The sequence below is a fragment of the Chiloscyllium plagiosum genome, chromosome 30 (assembly GCF_004010195.1).
Source record: "Chiloscyllium plagiosum isolate BGI_BamShark_2017 chromosome 30, ASM401019v2, whole genome shotgun sequence".
NCBI lineage: Eukaryota > Metazoa > Chordata > Chondrichthyes > Orectolobiformes > Hemiscylliidae > Chiloscyllium > Chiloscyllium plagiosum.
Genome location: NC_057739.1, coordinates 15576640 through 15594409, shown reverse-complemented (window position 1 = coordinate 15594409; position 17770 = coordinate 15576640). Strand labels below are relative to the sequence as shown.

Here is a 17770-nt window from a genome sequence, read left to right as displayed (position 1 = left end):
GGCATGGAATGCGCTGCCTGTGAGAGTGGCAGAGTCAGAATCATTGGCGACCTTTAAGTGGCAATTGGATAGGTACATGGATGGGTGCTTAAGCTAGGACAAATGTTCGGCACAACATCGTGGGCCGAAGGGCCTGTTGTGTGCTGTATTGTTCTATGTGCTATGTTCTATTTGTTCAAGGAGAGCACACAGAGACATGGTCACATCAATGTTCCAGCCATCAAAAGGACCACTATAATCTTTCCAGTAATTACATCCAGAGTTACAATGGGATCACTTTAATTCATACAGGAAATTTGGCTTTTAAATGACTGAGTGCTTAATCGAGACTACTATGTTACAGGGCTGATTTTTTCTCAGTCCAATCATAGATCTCATTTGTTTGATTTGAATTCATCCAAAGTTAATGCACAAGGACTCATGTCATCAGGTATTGTGATGCATACACACATCTAACAGGTTTGGACCAAAGGCAAAGGAAGTTATCAGAAAATATCAACAGCAGTATGGGATGAGTTCCCACTGTCCCTGCCTCCTGTACAGAAACACTAATATCTGACAAACTGATTCATAAATTAATTGACTTAATCATTAGCAACATATGCTCAGTTCATCATATTTCCCCATATGAATCCCATCACCCTGATGAACAATGCTCTTCGTACTAAATCTAGCTTGAAAGTGCACTACTAACATTTAACTAACAACATAAAGGACATTTATCTTACCTCTTAGAGAACTAAATCACAAGGACAATTCCAATGCAACAAACCTTATCTTTGATCAACAGAAATTTACATTCAGTAATGTAATTCTGAATAGGAGGACTTAGGCAAGACCCAAAATACCTGAGGCTAGACAGAAATAAAACAGGAATTGCAAACTGGAGTTAAAGCTTTGCATTGGCATTGATTTTTCTTTGGCAGTGAGGGTGTTAACAAACATTAACCTTGGTTCTGTCTCCACAGATATTGCCAGATCCGTTGAGTTTCTCAGGCATTTTCTGTTTTTATCCCAGAATAATAAGTTACTGGTTCATGAAACAAATGAACAGACACAGGTGATTTAGTACCACCATCCCCATCTCCCAAAGGCTGTTCCACCTTTCAAGCTGGGCAAATGGATGATGTATATAATGCGTATTCCAGATAAATTACCCCATACCCTGAATTCAGAATCAATGGTAGCCACCACAGAACTGTATTCCAATACCTTTGGGGAAAGGGGCGATAGTTGTGTATGAAAAGCTGCATAAACTACTGCTTCCATTTTGTTACATTGAAATAAAACCATCCAAGTGCAAACATTATGCTTTTGTTTTTATTAGGGATGGCGTGCTGGCTCAGTGGTTAGCTCTGCTGCCTTCCAGCGCCAGGGACCCAGGTTTGATTGCACCCTTGGATGACTGTCTGCGTGGAGTTTGCACATTCTCCCCGTGTCTGCGTGGGTTTCCTCCGAGTGCTCCGGTTTCCTCCCACAGTCCAAAGATGTGCAGGTTAGTGTGGACTAGCCATGTTAAATTGCCCATAATGTCCATGGATGTGTAGGCTCCATGGGTTAGCCAGGGGAAATACAGGTTTACAGGGATAGGGTAGAGGGGCAGGTCTGGGAATCTTCAGAGAGTCAGTGTGGACTCGATGGGCTGAATGGCCTGCTTCCACACTGTCGGGATTCTCTGATTCTCTGCAATCAATGGATAAATCAGCATTGCTACTGTTATTTTCTGGAGCCTTCTAGTGAGACAATGGGAAAACTATGAATCCTGACTGAATATAAATGATACATAAGTGGCTTGACTTCAAGCTGTCAACTAGGTTGATTTGCTGAGCAGAACCACTCAATATTAATCTGGTAAGCATGTTATAGTCTCTTAGAACCATTGGCCAGCAGACTAAAAGTCAGCAGACTTGAAGACTGGCTACATCACATAGTTGATGAAAAAATGTACAACTTTGATGAAACATTTTCGATTTAATACACACTTGAAGCACTTCAATGTTTGCATTCATACCAAGAGTTAAGGTTAACACTATGTCGGATGCTTCCTGGGTCACCTATAAATGAACCTTGCCTGTTTTCTATGCAACATGCATTCTGCGGTTGTACTGATGAGGCTTTATAACATACCATACATCCCGTGGTGTCAATCTTTCGATCAGTCACGCAACGATAATTTCGTGTGCAGCCTCCATTATCCCGGGAGCAGTCGCGCACAGGGCCAAATGAGGACAAGAGGTCGTCTGGCGTTTCAAAGTACGTAGATTGCATAGCTTCCTCCCTTTAAAGAACACCAGAATTGAATAAGTTAGAGCAATGCCACAGAATTAAATTGACCCCAACAGCAACTAACCAAGGAGGAAAGGAGTCTTGACAACACACACTGTGAACCTCATTCATCTATTTCATCAGTCCAGACAACTAGCTTAATGTTTCAAATTGTTTCATCCTTCAGAGACTGCCAGTCTAAATTAGACCATTTAGAAGCATAACTACTCATCTGCAAATTTAAATTCTACTATCTCCTCAGGGTATGAGATTGTTCAGAAGTGACTGCACTTGCTATCTTCAAGATATGGTGCCCCTATCTGTTAATATACGTCAACTGAATTTTAAATTCATTATCAAGAAAATCAAAACTCAATAAAATATCAGCAATGCCATATGGTTGAATGAATTTTGAAGGAGCATAACCACAAAGATATTCAACTCACTGCATTTTGTGATCACTGGTAACAACTAGGGCAGCACGGTGGCACAGTGGCTAGCACTGCTGCCTCACAGAGCCAGAGACCCGGGTTCAATTCCTCCCTCAGGCGACTGACTGTGTGGAGTTTACACATTCTCCCCGTGTCTGCGTGGGTTTGCTCCGGTTTCCTCCCACAGTCCAAAAATGTGCAGGTTAGGTGAATTGGCCATGCTAAATTGCCCGTAGTGTAAAGTGAAGGGGTAAATGTAGGGTGATGGGTCTGGTTGGGTTGCTCTTCGGAGGGTTGGTGTGGACTTGTTGGGCCGAAGGGCCTTTTTCCACACTGTAAGTAATCTAATCAACTCTGAGCCTTTCCTCATTGGAACCTGAAAACCCATTTCAAAACAGCTCACATTTATTTTTTGGAAGCATTTGTTTCAAATCAACATTCTACTGACTTTAGGAAACTTCAAGCATTACTGAATTCAGCTGACAGTCACCTTCAGGGACAGGATCCTGATGTGCTATATAACCGTGTATACATATACAGAAAAGTACATGAATAATTTATTTGTAAGGTGTTTTAATCATTATGAAATTAATTTCCTAATTTATAGTTTGAGCTGTCATGACAAATTTCATTTAAAATAATTCTTTCTATCATATGTCACCAGGAGTCTTAATCATTGGACAAAGCCTTTCATTTCCACTATGGATTTATTGCTGAAAAAATATGTTCCCATTTAGGGAGAATGAAAAGTTATCAATGACAGGATATATTCATAAGCCCCAGTAAGGTACACTCCTACAGCTGATTTCCTGGCCACTTGCCAAGCAAAAGGCCAAGGAGAAGTTTAGCTCAAGGAAGAAGAATGGATAAAGATGTAAAGAAGCAAATGTCTTAAGCTTAGCTGTTCGATTAACAATCAGATTCATGTTTCAAAAACAAAGGACATTTAACCATGGATGTGTGGCTCATATTTTCCAGACACAGAGTTCTTAATCTGTGTTATTTTAATGCAGAAATCAAGAGAAATCAGAACTTTAACCCAGATTCAGTGGAATGAAAAACCAAAGTTGTAAACTTTCTCTCACAGCTCTTCTGGCATCTTTAGGCAGATACTGCCAGTCATAGTCACACAGTACAGAAACAAACCCTTTGGTCGAATCCCTCCATGCCAACCATAATTCCAAACTAGACCATACCTACCTGCCTGCACTTAGCCCATATCCCTCCAAATCTTTCCTATGCGTGTACTCATCTAAAAGTCCTTTAAACATCATAATTGTACACATCCACCACTTCCACTGCAAACTCATTCCACACACGAAGCACCTCTTCTAAAAAAAAGTTGTCTCTTACACCCTTTTTATATACCTCCTCGTCCTGAAATCCCCCACTACAGAGAAAAGACACCTGCTATTCTCCTTATCTATACTCCTCATGATCTTAAAAACCTCTGTAAGGTCACCCCCTTGACCTCCTCCGTTCAAATGAAGAAAGTCCCAGCCTATCCAGCCTCTCCCTATAACTGAGTCAACTGAGTAGATAGTGCAATTGAGAAGGAGTGACAAAGAAAATAAGAAATGGAGTCTCAAAAATGCAATTGAGATTATAAAATGACAGAGTTAAATAAATTATTGGAGAATTTTATACCCAAAACCTGAATTGCCACATGTAAGGTCACTACTAAAGATCCACATTACTATCTGATAGACTATCAGCAGGATGTTTTACCTGCTTAAAGTTATACTTCAAGAGTAGACTATAACAAAACAATGTAATGAATATGAGGGACCAATTAAAATGGCAGCATGAGTTGGTGACAATTAGAAACTGATTTTATTCCGGCAGACTGCAGAGGAATATATTATCATATTGATTATCAATAAGTTACTGCAAACATAAAACATAATGAAAGTTACAAATATTCTCTCCATTCATAACCTTCAGATCTGACTTTGTGCAGTCACTAATTATGGATATTGCTCACAGAATGATTAAAAATCTGACACTCTCTTAAAAGACTTAATGGAGAAATAACTAAGGAATGAAAGCAGTAACCTTAGTAAAGTTGTAAGATGCTGCAGCACAAGGTTACATTTTATTTGGTGTAAGCCTATTTTACTTGTTCAAGTTTTATTAGGGTCAAGTCTGAAGGCCTGACTTCATTCATATAATTAAACAAAGTTCTGAAAGCAACTGCAAATGGGTTCAAGTGGCAGTCATAACAGCTTGATTAAATGACACAGTAATAGTTCTTTTGAAATTACCTTTTCAAATATCACTGTACATCTTGGCCATTTATAACATTAGGTTAATTAACTCTGGCCAAAGAAATGCACTATAACTCAAACTCCATACAACATTACAAAAAATCTTGAAAGAAGCTACTGCATAGTCATTATATCAACTTGTTCCAAATGAAATGTCTTAGGATGGAAATTGTAGCACCTGATTGGAATCTGAATCAATCTTTAGCAGCAGTGCCCATATCCCTGGACTGGGAAGCCTGGACTTAAGAACCATTTGCTCCAGAGGTGTGTAATAGCATCCCTGAACAGGATGATTAGAAAAATTGGTTATATTTAAAGCATGCTACTATCCATTGAAAACTATTTGGTTTCATTATATACCTTCCTAATTACAATACACTTGTTTTCTCTAAAACTGAAACTCGCAGACATTTCTAGTTCAACCTAAACCTATTATTTAGCGTTTACAATGATCTCCAGTGACTTTGTTAATTGGTAGCCTAAGGTCGGTAGTACATCATTATATTTAGCTGGTAAACCTGCCTGTTGTTTACAGACACTTTCACCTTAATTAAGCAATCTTGATAAATCCTTTGTTCAATTAGCTGTTACTTCCAGATCTCTGTTTGGGAAAAGATAAGCTTACAGATTCATAAAAAAGGAAAATGACTTTCTACTTCTGCTCTTTGTTGTCTTGTATTTTCACTTGGGAATGAAACACTGGCAAGGCAATGGGGAAGCAAAACAGGAATGTGGTATCACTGCATCCGTTACACCTGATTGGTCTCCTCTACATTGGAAGATAGGACGCCAACTTGTGAATCATTTCAGAGAGCATCTCGGGGCCCCCCACTGTCCAACCCCACCACCCTGTGGCCGAATACTTTAACTCACCCTCCCACTCCACCAAGGAGATCCTGGGCCTCCTCCATTGCCAAACCCTAACCACCTCACACCTGGAAGAAGAAGACCTCATCTTTCACATTGGGACCCTCCAACCACAAGGGATCAATGTGGATTTCACCAGTTTCTCCATTTCCCCTCTCCCTCTTAAATGGTCCTACCTGTCCATCTTCCTTCCCACCTGTCTGCTCCACCCTCCTCTCCGACCTATCACTTTCACCCCTATCACATTCCCAGTTATCTTTCTCCCCAGCCCCACCTCCCTCCCATTTATCTTTCAGCCCCCTTGGCCTACAAGCCTCATTCTTGATGAAGGGCTTATGCCTGAAATGTCAACTCTCCTGGTCCTCGGATGCTGCCTGACCTCCTGTGCTTTTCCAGCATCACACTCTTCGACTCTGATCTCCAGCATCTGCAGTCCTCACTTTCTCCTATATGGTATTAATTGGCAACTTTCACCACAGAATTAATGGTGTATATGGTTGTCTTTAATGCAGCATGATTCCCTCTATTACAGTATTGCCTGTAATGATTCAGGACATATCCTGCATGACAATAGGATGCTATACCCTGCCATGAACAAATATTATAATTGCCTCTGATTCATAGCACTAAAATTAATAATTAGAAGTGTCATTTTTGAGAATGGGATGAAGCAAACTCAATAACTAATGGTATGGAAATAGTCACGCACAAAGTTTATTAAATAAACTACCAAACTTAATGAATTGAAAATGACAGAAGCAGAAAACTGAATGGAATGAATCAACTACACTGGGACGTGATAATAGAATGGTGTGCAGAAACAAACATGATCCATGACTGAATGAGTGGGAGAAACTGTAACATGTAATTTAGAAGGAATAACATTAACAGTATTTTTTTGGCATTTCGTACCGACTAGTGCAAAGAGTGTAGGTTAACCCAGCTTTTCCTAGAAGCAGACAGAAAAGGATTTTTTTTTGCAAATTCATTCCTGGCACATGGACATTACTGGCTGGGCCTTGGTTACCCTTGATAAGGTGGTGGTGAGTTGTCTTCCTGCACCGATACAGTCCATTGCAGTAGGTTGACCCACAATGTCTTCAAAGAGGGAGGTTGACGATTTTGACCCAGTGATGCTGAAGGAACAGCGATATATTTCCAAGTCTGAACAGTGAATGAGCTGGGGGTTTAACTTGAAACTGCAGTACATCTTGATGGTAGAAGAAATTGCTGTAACTGAGCAGAAGCAGTGAAAGGAGTGGATGCTTGCGGATGTGGTGCCAATCAAGGGAGTTGCTTCATTCAAGATAGTGTCAAGTTTCTTGAGCATTGTTGGAGCTGCACTCACCTTGTTGAGAAGAGAGTACTCTATCACACCCATGACAAGCATCTTATAAATGGCATACAGACTTTGGAGATTCTGGTCATGATTTGTTTGCTGTAAGATTCCTCACCTCTGACCTGATCTTGTAGCCATAGTATTTATACAGCCAATCAAATACAGTTTCTGATCAATATTCAAAATTTTTAAAAAAGCAAGAAGGCTATGCTTTCATCTGTATTAAGTCAGTAAAGATAATGCATGCAACGAAGCAATGTAATGCACGTATGTAAGGAAGCATAGTTCACAAAGGCCCATAGACATCTCCCTCCCTTATAAAGAGACAAATTTTTATGTGTCGCTCAAGAATACTCATGGTTGGCATGAGGTGTACCGTTAGGGTCTCCATGAATGAGCAATGTCTGTACAGAGATTGAACCCATGCTGTTGGCTTTATTCTGAATGACATTCTAGCCATTGAACCAACTTAACCAACCAAACATCCAAACAATAAAATATAACTGAGAGAAATCAACAAGACTGAACTCAGCATTGGATGGAATTTAACAGATAATACTATTTTTGCAGAACAATTGGCAGTGTTTTGTAAAGTGCCAGCAAAATTGAAATGAGATTAATAGTATATAATGCACATGCATATGTATATATCATTTTATTCATTTATTTTAGGCACCTTGCATTGTTCTGTACAAGACAATTAGACCCACCACTGAGTAAACAGATGTTATGTTTTGTTAGTGTATACACTGTTTTATAAGGACAGTCAGTTGTAACAGTTCTTAATGGCAAACAAACTGCACTTAGGATCAGGTTTCCCTAATTGTAAAGACTTGGCAGACTCTTAAATATGGTAGTTAAGATGTAATAACACTGGGATATTTTTTCATGATCAACAATCTATGCCAACTCCACACGACATGAGATTTGCCCATGGTGGATACTGCTGGAGCTAATATGGAGATTTGAGGGATCATTGGGGCATTGTGGTTGGAGACAGTCATGGGTTGAGAAGCATGGGTTGGGAAAATGGTCTGGTGTGAGACGTGACCACGAAAAGGCCTAGCATCTTTGAAAACAACAGTGACAAAGAAAACCACAGCAGGCTTTCTAACAAGTTTCCTCCGGCAATTGCGTGCTTCCGTGGCGACCTACAATTTTGCTTCAAGGTCAGCAGGCCTAATTCTGTTCCAACTCGCCTCCCTGAATCAAAAATTGGGTTTAACAGACCCCTTAAACTAGACTGAATTTGCATTTCTCTTTCATTTCCCAAAACAGCAATGAAATAACTCCATAAAGACCAATATCCTGTCACCAAATCCACCCTTCAATTAATGTGCATGGCATGTGATGTTGACCCAGCTCTCAGAGCAACCAGAATACCTGACACTCCTGTTTATTTTTACTTCTTTGTCTTTTTTTTTACCCCCACACTACCGCCTAACTGCGGTAGTGCTTATTCTCCCCTGCCCCCATGGTGTGTGTGTGCAGGTGTGATACACAGTGAGAGACACAAGGTGCACGAATCTTTATTCAATTTCCACCACCAGGAAGAAAACAAACACCTAAGTGGCCAGTGAGAAGTAGTGCCCTTCTCATCAAAGGGCAATGTTGCATGATCAAACAGTGAAGGGGAGGGCAGGGATTAAATCAAAATAGAAATGGAGGGGGAAATAATGCGGCGCCCACCCCTCCCTGAACAAATCCAGGGTGTTGGTGGAGACCGCGTGCTCCTTCTCCAAAGACACCCGGGCTCTAACGTAACCGTGGAAGAGGGTCTAACGTAACCGCGGAAGAGGGGCAGGCAGTCGGCCCTAATGACCCCCTCCACAGCCCGCTGCCTGGACCTGTTTATGGCCAGTTTGGCCAGGCCCAGGAGCAGACCCACAAGGAGGTTCTCAGACCTGCCCTCCCCCCTCCGTACTGGGTGCCCAAAGATCAGGAGCATGGGACTGAAATGTAACCAAAAACAGAGAAGAAGGTTTTTGAGAAAATCAAAAAGGGAGTGCAAATGCCCACACCCAACATATACATGGTCCACAGACTCCACAGCAGCAACACTCCTGTTTAATTTTTTTTCCACAATGACCCTCTAAAGAGTTACCCACCCAGACCCATTTCCCTCTGACTAACACACCTAACCAATGGGCAATTTAGCATGGCCAATTCACCTGACCTGCACACCTTTGGATTGTGGGAGGAAACGGGAGCACCCGGAGGAAACCCACACAGACACAGGGAGAATGTGCAAACTCCACACAGACAGTCGCCCGAGGCTGGAAGCAAACCTGGGATCCTGGTGCTGTGAGGCAGCAGTGCTAACCACTGAGCCACCATGCCGTCCTTTTTTTTCCTTTTTAGCATTTTGAAACCTATTCTCTGAAATAATTCAGAGGCTGGTATCCCATCGCCAAGTCACCCTTTATTTTTGTGTGGAGAGTTCCTCACACTGACCCAGCCCCTTCACAGCTAAATCTCAGAGTGAACAGAACCTTCTGCCACTCCTGTTTATTATTTTTTTACTTTTACCCCCACACTCCCGCCTAACTGCGGTAGTGCTTATTGTTCCCCAGCACCCATGGTGTGTGTGTGCAGGTGTGAGACACAGTGAAAGACACAAGGTGCACAAATCTTTATTCAGTTTCCACCACTAGGAAGAAAAGAAACACCCAAGTGGCCAGTGCCCTTCACATCAAAGGGCGATGCTGTGTGATCAAACAGTGAAGGGGAGGGCAGGGATTAAATCAAAATAGAATTGGAGGGGGAAATAATGCACTCCACTCCCTCTGGCGCCCACCTCTCCCTGAACAGCTCAAGGGTGTTGGTGGACACCGCGTGCTCCTTCTCCAGAGACACCCGGGCTCTAACGTAACCGCGGAAGAGGGACAGAGAGTCGGCCCTAATGACCCCCTCCATGGCCCGCTGCCTGGACCTATTTATGGCCAGTTTGGCCAGGCCCAGGAGCAGACCCATGAGGAGGTCCTCAGACCTGCCTTCCCCCCTCCATACCAGGTGTCCAAAGATCAGGAGCTTGGGATTGAAGTGCAACCAAAAACAGAGAAGGAGATTTTTGAGGAAATCAAAAAGGGGGTGCAAGCACCCACACCCAATATATACATGGTCCACGGACTCCACAGCACCAACATTCCTGTTTATTTTATTTTTTGGAGAGTCCTTGCACACACACTGGTCCAGCTCCCTCAAGAGCCACCTCTCAGAGTGAACAGGATCTCTAACACTCCTGTTTATTTTTTTTTGACCTCCTATTTTTTTCTTTTTTTTACTATCGTTACCCCCACACTACCGCCTAACTGTGGTAGTGCTTATTTTTCCCCAGCACCCATGGTGTGTGTGTGTGTACAGGTGTGAGACACAGTGAAAGACACAAAGTGCATGAATCTTTATTCAATTTCCACCACCAGGAAGATAGGAAAACACCCGAGTGGCCAGTGACCAGCAGTGCCCTTCACATCAAAGGGCAGTGCTGTGTGATCAAAAACAGTGAAGGAGAGGGTAGGGACTAAATCAAAATAGAGTTGGAGGGGGAAATAATGCTCTCCACTCCCTGCGGCGCCCACCTCTCCCTGAACAACGCCAGGGTGTTGGTGGACACCGCGTGCTCCTTCTCCAAGGACACCCGGGCTCTAACGTAACCGCGGAAGAGGGGCAGGCAGTCGGCCCTAATGACCCCCTCCACAGCCCGCTGCCTGTACCTGTTGATGGCCAGTTTGGCCAGGCCCAGGAGCAGACCCACGAGGAGGTCTTCAGACCTGCCCTCCCTCCTCCGTACCGTGTGCCCAAAGATCAGGAGCATGGCACTGAAGTGCAACCAAAAGCAGAGGAGGAGGTTTTTCAGAAAATCAAAAAAGGAGTGCAAACGCCCACACCCAATATATACATGGTCCATGGACTCCACAGCACCAACACTCCTGTTTATTTCTTTTTTTTTCTTTTTTTCCTTGCACGTGTACACACACTCTCGCACTGATCCAACTCTTAAGATAGGCAAACACCCGAGTGGCTAGTGACAAGCAGTGCCCTTCACATCAAAAGGCAATGCTCCTCCTGGTTATATTTTTTTGTGAGACACTCCTGTTTATTTATTTCTTTCTTTCTTTTCTTACACTCCTGATTTTTTTTCTTTTCTTTTTTTTAATTTAACCCTCACACTACCACCTAAGTGCAGTAGTGCTTATTTTTTCCCCAGCACCCATGGTGTGTGTGTGCAGGTGTGAGACACAGTGAAAGACACAAAGTGCACAAATCTTTTTTCAATTTCCACCACCAGGAAGATAGGAAAACACCCAGGTGGCCAGTGACAAACACTGCCCTTCACATCAAAGGGCAATGCCGTGTGATCAAAACAGTGAAACACTCCTGTTTATATCTGTCAGTCAGGACTCCCTGATTGGACCAGGATAACAGCCACAATCAGAGAACTCATACTTGATAGGCTCTACCTGGATGACCTTGTTCATTAGAACCATAACTATTTACAAACTGAAATTTTCAAACGTTTCTTGGACTTTGAAGACTCCCCAACTGTTAACCCATAGCAATTGCCAATGCCTCCATGTGTAAACATCTTCTCAATAAAACAATCTAGGTCCCCTTGAATGTCTAACAATCAAACAAATATTCACATTAAAGTTATTATATTGTGGCATATACTCCAGTTCAGAGACTCGTGTTACATGGCATCACAAAATGTGATGTTCCAGTATATACCTGCCTGTTTCATCTTTAGTCATTGCCTTTCTATAATAAAGTTAGGATCATGTATTCAGTCAGTCAGCTGTATGTAATGTATTGAAACATCAGCAAGGACTGAATCAGATTGTATGTACAAGTCTGAGATTCAGCAGCATTGTAAATAGTGTTGTGAGTAAACTTCAAGATATCTGAATCAACAAGAAACCAGTATTCATCACATATATTACACGGGCTAACCTATAGAACACAAAATACATGACCACTGATTATGGAACTGCTGGCTAATCACATCAAACTATTTCTATTAATTAGTTTTGAACAGACCGAAACATAAGAACAACCTCATCATGGAGATCTTTCAGAACTATAGGTTCAAAGTCATCTTGCTTCTCAAAGTATGTATGTTACATAAATCATGGCATACCTTATTAGCACACTGAATAAACAGAGCAAATAACATTTTCAAATTCTTGAGGTAAATCATTGGCTGAAGGACCCTGTCTTGCTTTATGATTTTGCATGCACAGTGTAGAAATGTTATGATGGGAACTCAAATGGGAAATTAAAGTGTGTAAGTCACTGTGGCTGATTCATGGCCCAAATAACCGTCCTTTCATTAAAATCAATGCAAAAGATAAATCTGACATGTGAGCTGCAAATTATGCACATTAACTCCTATGTTTAAAATGCCGAAATTACTGAAGTACTGCAAAATTTATTCTCACATTTTGCTGGATGTGCAACTTTGAACAAAAGTTACAATTATTTTTTGACTTTGTACACTGGTAAAAAAAATATGCCTGACCACAACCCAGAAGTCTGATTTTTTTACAATTCTATTCTTGGTTACTCTCCTCCAATTGAAATAAAAACTTCAGAAAATTTTTATTAATGTTCATGCACCAAATGTCAGAGCTCAAAAGGCTTTTAGCTGCATGAGAACATTTAATCAACTTGACAGTAAAATACTTGTGAGAGACAATGACATATAATCGGACTCCCTATATATATCAATGAGGAGCATTTCAGGCATCTCACTATTCATCTACCGCTTAAAAATCCAACAAATCTATAAGTTTATGGTTAATTTCTACATTCATTTCAGAGAGCCTGACAATGTGGGAGAGTTGAATTAACGTCTGTAGATATTATAATTCATGCTAGTGTTTTAATGGTGTTGCAATTTCTCAATGTGTGATAGTTATGTTCCCTCCATCAGTTGGATTCAAAATCCTCTTTCAGATATTTCCCTGAGGATGTCAGCAGTGCTCTATAATTCTTCCAATTGCATGGAAGGAGAAGAAAACCTTATTTTGATTTTAAAATCGAAAAAACACTTTGACGTACAGTGTTATGATCCCAGCTGATGGTATGATTGCACAAGTTTGATCCCACAATGAAATGTGGTCTGACGGATCATCTGGTTTGTTCTTATTTTTTGCTAATGTGGTGGTCAGTCACTGAAAGATAGTCACAAGAGGCTGCAGAATTAGTTTTTTTTTAATAAACACCAAAACTGAAAATTATTACACAAAAGGGGAAAACAATAAAAACTATTAAATATAGAAGAAAATTTAGCAAAGTCTCAACACAAGCCATTACAGAGATTCAAATGTAAAGAAATTATATTTCCATGTCAAAACTTTAAGTTCACTTTGATAAATTCTCCCAAGTTTTATCCTGTGAACTGTGGGGATTACATTTATGAATAATTCTGACACTGACAGCGTAAATCTTCTCAGCTTCTAATAACCTATAGATTTCACACCAAACACTCCTGGTCTGGACATTTTATAAACCAAACTGAAGTTACTTATTTCCTTAACTGTTCTGAAAATACCCTCCTGGAGGAGAAACTATACTTGCTTCTCCCCAGTCTATTCTCTTTTGAACTACTATTTAAAAAAATCAGCCTCTACATTTTCTAAACCAAAGATCAATCCTCAATTATTCTGATCTTAAAAGAAACAAATGACCTTTAGTGAGTGAGATGAGGAGGAATTTCTTCTCTCTGAGGGTTGAGAGTCTTTGGAATGCCTAGCTACAGACAGTAATGGGGGCAGATATACTTAATACATATTCTGTATATTTAAAGCTGAGATGGGTAGATTTTTGTTCAGTAGGGGAATCAAGGATTATGGGGAAAATGCTGGAAAGTGGGCATGAAGAATATTAGATCAGCCATGATCCTATTGAATACTGGAGCAGGCCCGAGGGGCCGAACAACTTATTTCTGTTTCTAATTCTCATGGTCTTATTTCTAATCTGTCACAAACTGACACAGTATAAGCAATTTGTCACTAACACTCAAGGCTTTCATGGTCATCTGCACTGTATTGGGCCACTATTCCAGGATATCCACTGCAGGGAAGGTTTGCAAGTTTCATGATTTCAAGACATCCCTAAATACCTGACAACCAAGTACTTCTGGGTTGAAGTCAGTCATGGCAAACACTTTGTGATAATGGAAACATTACCTCTTTGAGTGCTGCTTATTGAGGAATGCATGTTAGCCACGTGCAATGAAAGCTCCCTTGCTCATCTTTGATACATATTAAGAAACCTTTTACATCCACTTGAGGAGGCTATCAGAACATCAGTGTGTTATCTGAAGAAAACACCTCAGTCAATGCAGTGCTCTCTGCACAGTGTAGAAGTGGCTAAAACGCTTCAGTCTGAGACATTAAGTTCTTCCAATTTAGCTATGGTTATAATCTCATTCTAGCAATATTAATGCATTCTATTCAGCACTAAATTGTGACACCACATCCATTTAAATATACAATCATCTTAATTCTGCTGTGGAGTCATCAGTCATGAATCAGTCAAGGTTTGTTCAGGAATCTCCTTTAATTCAATATTGATACAAGATTTCGCTGTCATTTCAATGGAAATTCCACACATTTCTTTCTATTGTCACCAAAGAGATCAGTTGGGAAAGACTAATTCATAATTAATTTGCAAAATAGATGTCAGGTAATATTAGAGTCATCAAGTCCTACAGCACGGAGACAGGCCCTTTGGCCCAAACTGTTCCAAACTGATCAAAATGTCTGTCTACGCTAACCCCATTTCCCTGCATTTGATCCATATCCTTATAATTCTTTCCTGTCCATGTATTTGTCCAAATGCTTTTCAAATGTTGTTAATGTACCCTCCTCAACCAATTCTGCTGACAGCTCACTCCATATGTGTACCACCCATTGTGTAAAAATGTTGCCCCTCAGGTTCCCTTTTATTCTTTCCCCTCTGACCTTAAACTGATGTCCTCTTATCTCTGATTCCCCAACACTGAGAAAATGACTGACTGCATTCACCCGATCTGTGCCTCGCAAAGCCCTGAATGATGAAGGCCAGGATGCCAAAAACCTTCTTCACTGCCCCGTCTACCTATGGCTCAACTTTCAGAGAACTGTGAGCCTGAACTCCAAGATCCCTCTTTTCTACTACATTCCTTAAGGCCCTATCTTTCACCATGAAACTCTTACCTTGATTTGACTTTTCAAAATACAAGACCTTAGACTTATCTGTATTAAACACTATTTGCCTTTTCTTCGCCTGCTTCCCCAACGTCAAGGTGCATTTTCTGATGATCTTTCTCACTGTCCATGATACCGCCTATTTCAGTGTCATTAGCAAATTTACTATTCATGCCTTATACATTCTCACCCACATCATTGATATAGATAACAAACAGTAATGGGCCCAGAACCGACATCTGAGGTACTCCTGTCCAACTAGCATTCTTCCACTATTACCCTCTGTTTCCTCCCATCAAGCCAATTTTTTATTCAATATGCCAGTTTGCCCTGGATTCTGAGTGATCTAACCGTCCAGATCAACCTACATGTGGAACCTTTTCAAAGGCCTTACCAAAATCCACATAAACTACATCCACCACCCTGCCCACATCAACCTTCCTGGTCACTTCATCAAAGAGCCCTAAAAAAATTGTGAGGCAAGAGCTCCCACACACAAAGCTATGCTCACTCCTCTTAATCAAACTCTGTCTTTCCAAATGCATGCATACCTTATCCCTCAGAATCTTCTCTAGTAATTCACCGAACACAGAAGTTGGGCTTACTGGTCTATATTTCCCAGGGTATTCTTTGCAGCCCTTTTGAATAAGGGCACAACATTCGCTACCCTCCAGTCTTCTGGGACCTCACCCATGACTAACGATGATGCAAAAATAACAGCCAGGGCCATCGCAATTTCTTCCGTAGCCTCATGCAGTGTTCTTGAATATATTTGGTCAGGACCAGGAGACTTATCCATCTTCGTATATCCTAATGCATTCAACACCTCTTCTACTGTGATATGGACTATCCCTAAGACATCACCACTAACTTCCCCAAGTTTCCAAGTTTTCTTGTCTTTCTCCATAGTAAATACAGAGGAGAACTATTCATTGAGAACCTCACCCATCTCCTGCAGTTCTACCCATACATGTCACTTTGGTTTTTGAGGGCCCTTATTCTCTCTCTAGCTATTCTTTTTCCCTTAATATACCGAAAGTACCTCTTTGAATTCACCCTAATCTTCTCAGACAAGGCTATCTTATGCCCCCTTTTCACCCGCCTGATTTCCTTCTTCAGTAAACTCCTGTATCCCCTGTACACCCACTGGGATTCCCTTGATCCCAGCTGCCTATACCTGAGCCACACTTACTTTTATCTGGTCAAAGCCTCAATATCTCTTGTCATCCAGGGTTCCCTATTCCTGCCAACCCTTCACCCTCACAGGAACATATAGATCTTGAGCTCTTGCTATCTCACTTTTAAAGGCCTCCCACCAGCTGGAGGTCCTTTTGCCTGCAAACAAACTACTCAAATCAACCCTTGTAAGCTCTTGTCTAATTCCTTCAAAATTTGCCTTGCCCCAATTTAGAACTTGAACCTGTGGACCAGATCTGTCCCTCTTGTAACGATTTAAAAACTAATAGAACTATGGTCACTGGTCTCAAAGGGCTCTCCCACTGTGACCTCCGTCATCTGTCCTGCCCTATTTCCCAAGACTTGGTCGCGCTTTGCCCCTTCCTGAGTAGGATCCTCTATATACTACTTGAGGAAACTTCTCTGAACTCACTTAACAAATTCCACCCCATCTAAGCCCTGAATGCTCTGGTAGTCCCAGTCGATGTTAGGAAAATTAAAATCCCTCACTATGACAATAAGAAAATTGCAATAGGAAAATTTACATTATTAAGAGCAGAAAGTATTCATGCTGAAACGCTTGAGCCTCTGCTTCCAAGTATTGATAGTTTATATCTGAATTTAAAAATAGGTTTTAAAGGGCGGTGCGTTAATAATTTTAGGTTATGTGTCAATCCTTTGTGCTCTGATTTCCACATGGCAATAATTACCAATCTCAGGTTCTCTGACTTGAAACACTGAATGACACCAAACATAATTATAAGCTGGATTCCTTGTTGCAGGTGTCATTTAATTAATTGCTTTATTTCACAAATGAGATATGAAAGATTTTCTCTGGTGCTGTGGGTCCAATTTGTCAAATTATTGTCCAACTTGATGCTATTATAGCCTGACAGTAGCTGTTGTAAAATTTCCCATTGAAAATTAATGCCCTCTTATTTGACCAGATTGTTTTCTTCATTTATGTTTGTAAATTTTGAGGGCAGACGCTTTCTCTTCTTAGCATCCAACCCCAGTGAAATCAACATACACAAGTAAGTAACTCTGCTATTTTCTCTCTTTCAGAAGCGTGAATCTCCTAGAATACAGTTCTCCACTTATCATGTGAAAATTAGTATCTCATCAAGAATTCCTGAAAAAAAAAAGTTGTTTCACGGAATGTGGGTATCAGTGGGAAGGCCAATATTTGCTGCCCATCCTTGCTTGCCATTGAGAAGGTGATGATGATCTCTT

At 41.0% G+C, this 17770-nt stretch overlaps 1 protein-coding gene across 2 annotated transcripts in view; it reads right to left on the bottom strand.

The window, feature by feature from the left end:
* Nucleotides 1–17770, bottom strand: part of LOC122564758 (astrotactin-2-like) — a 1559828-nt gene that overhangs the window by 761876 nt on the left and 780182 nt on the right. For both annotated transcript variants that reach the window (XM_043719930.1, XM_043719929.1), the window contains one exon: nt 2128–2278. In XM_043719930.1, the coding sequence (XP_043575865.1) occupies nt 2128–2278 (151 nt within the window). The remainder of the gene's footprint in view (nt 1–2127; nt 2279–17770) is intronic.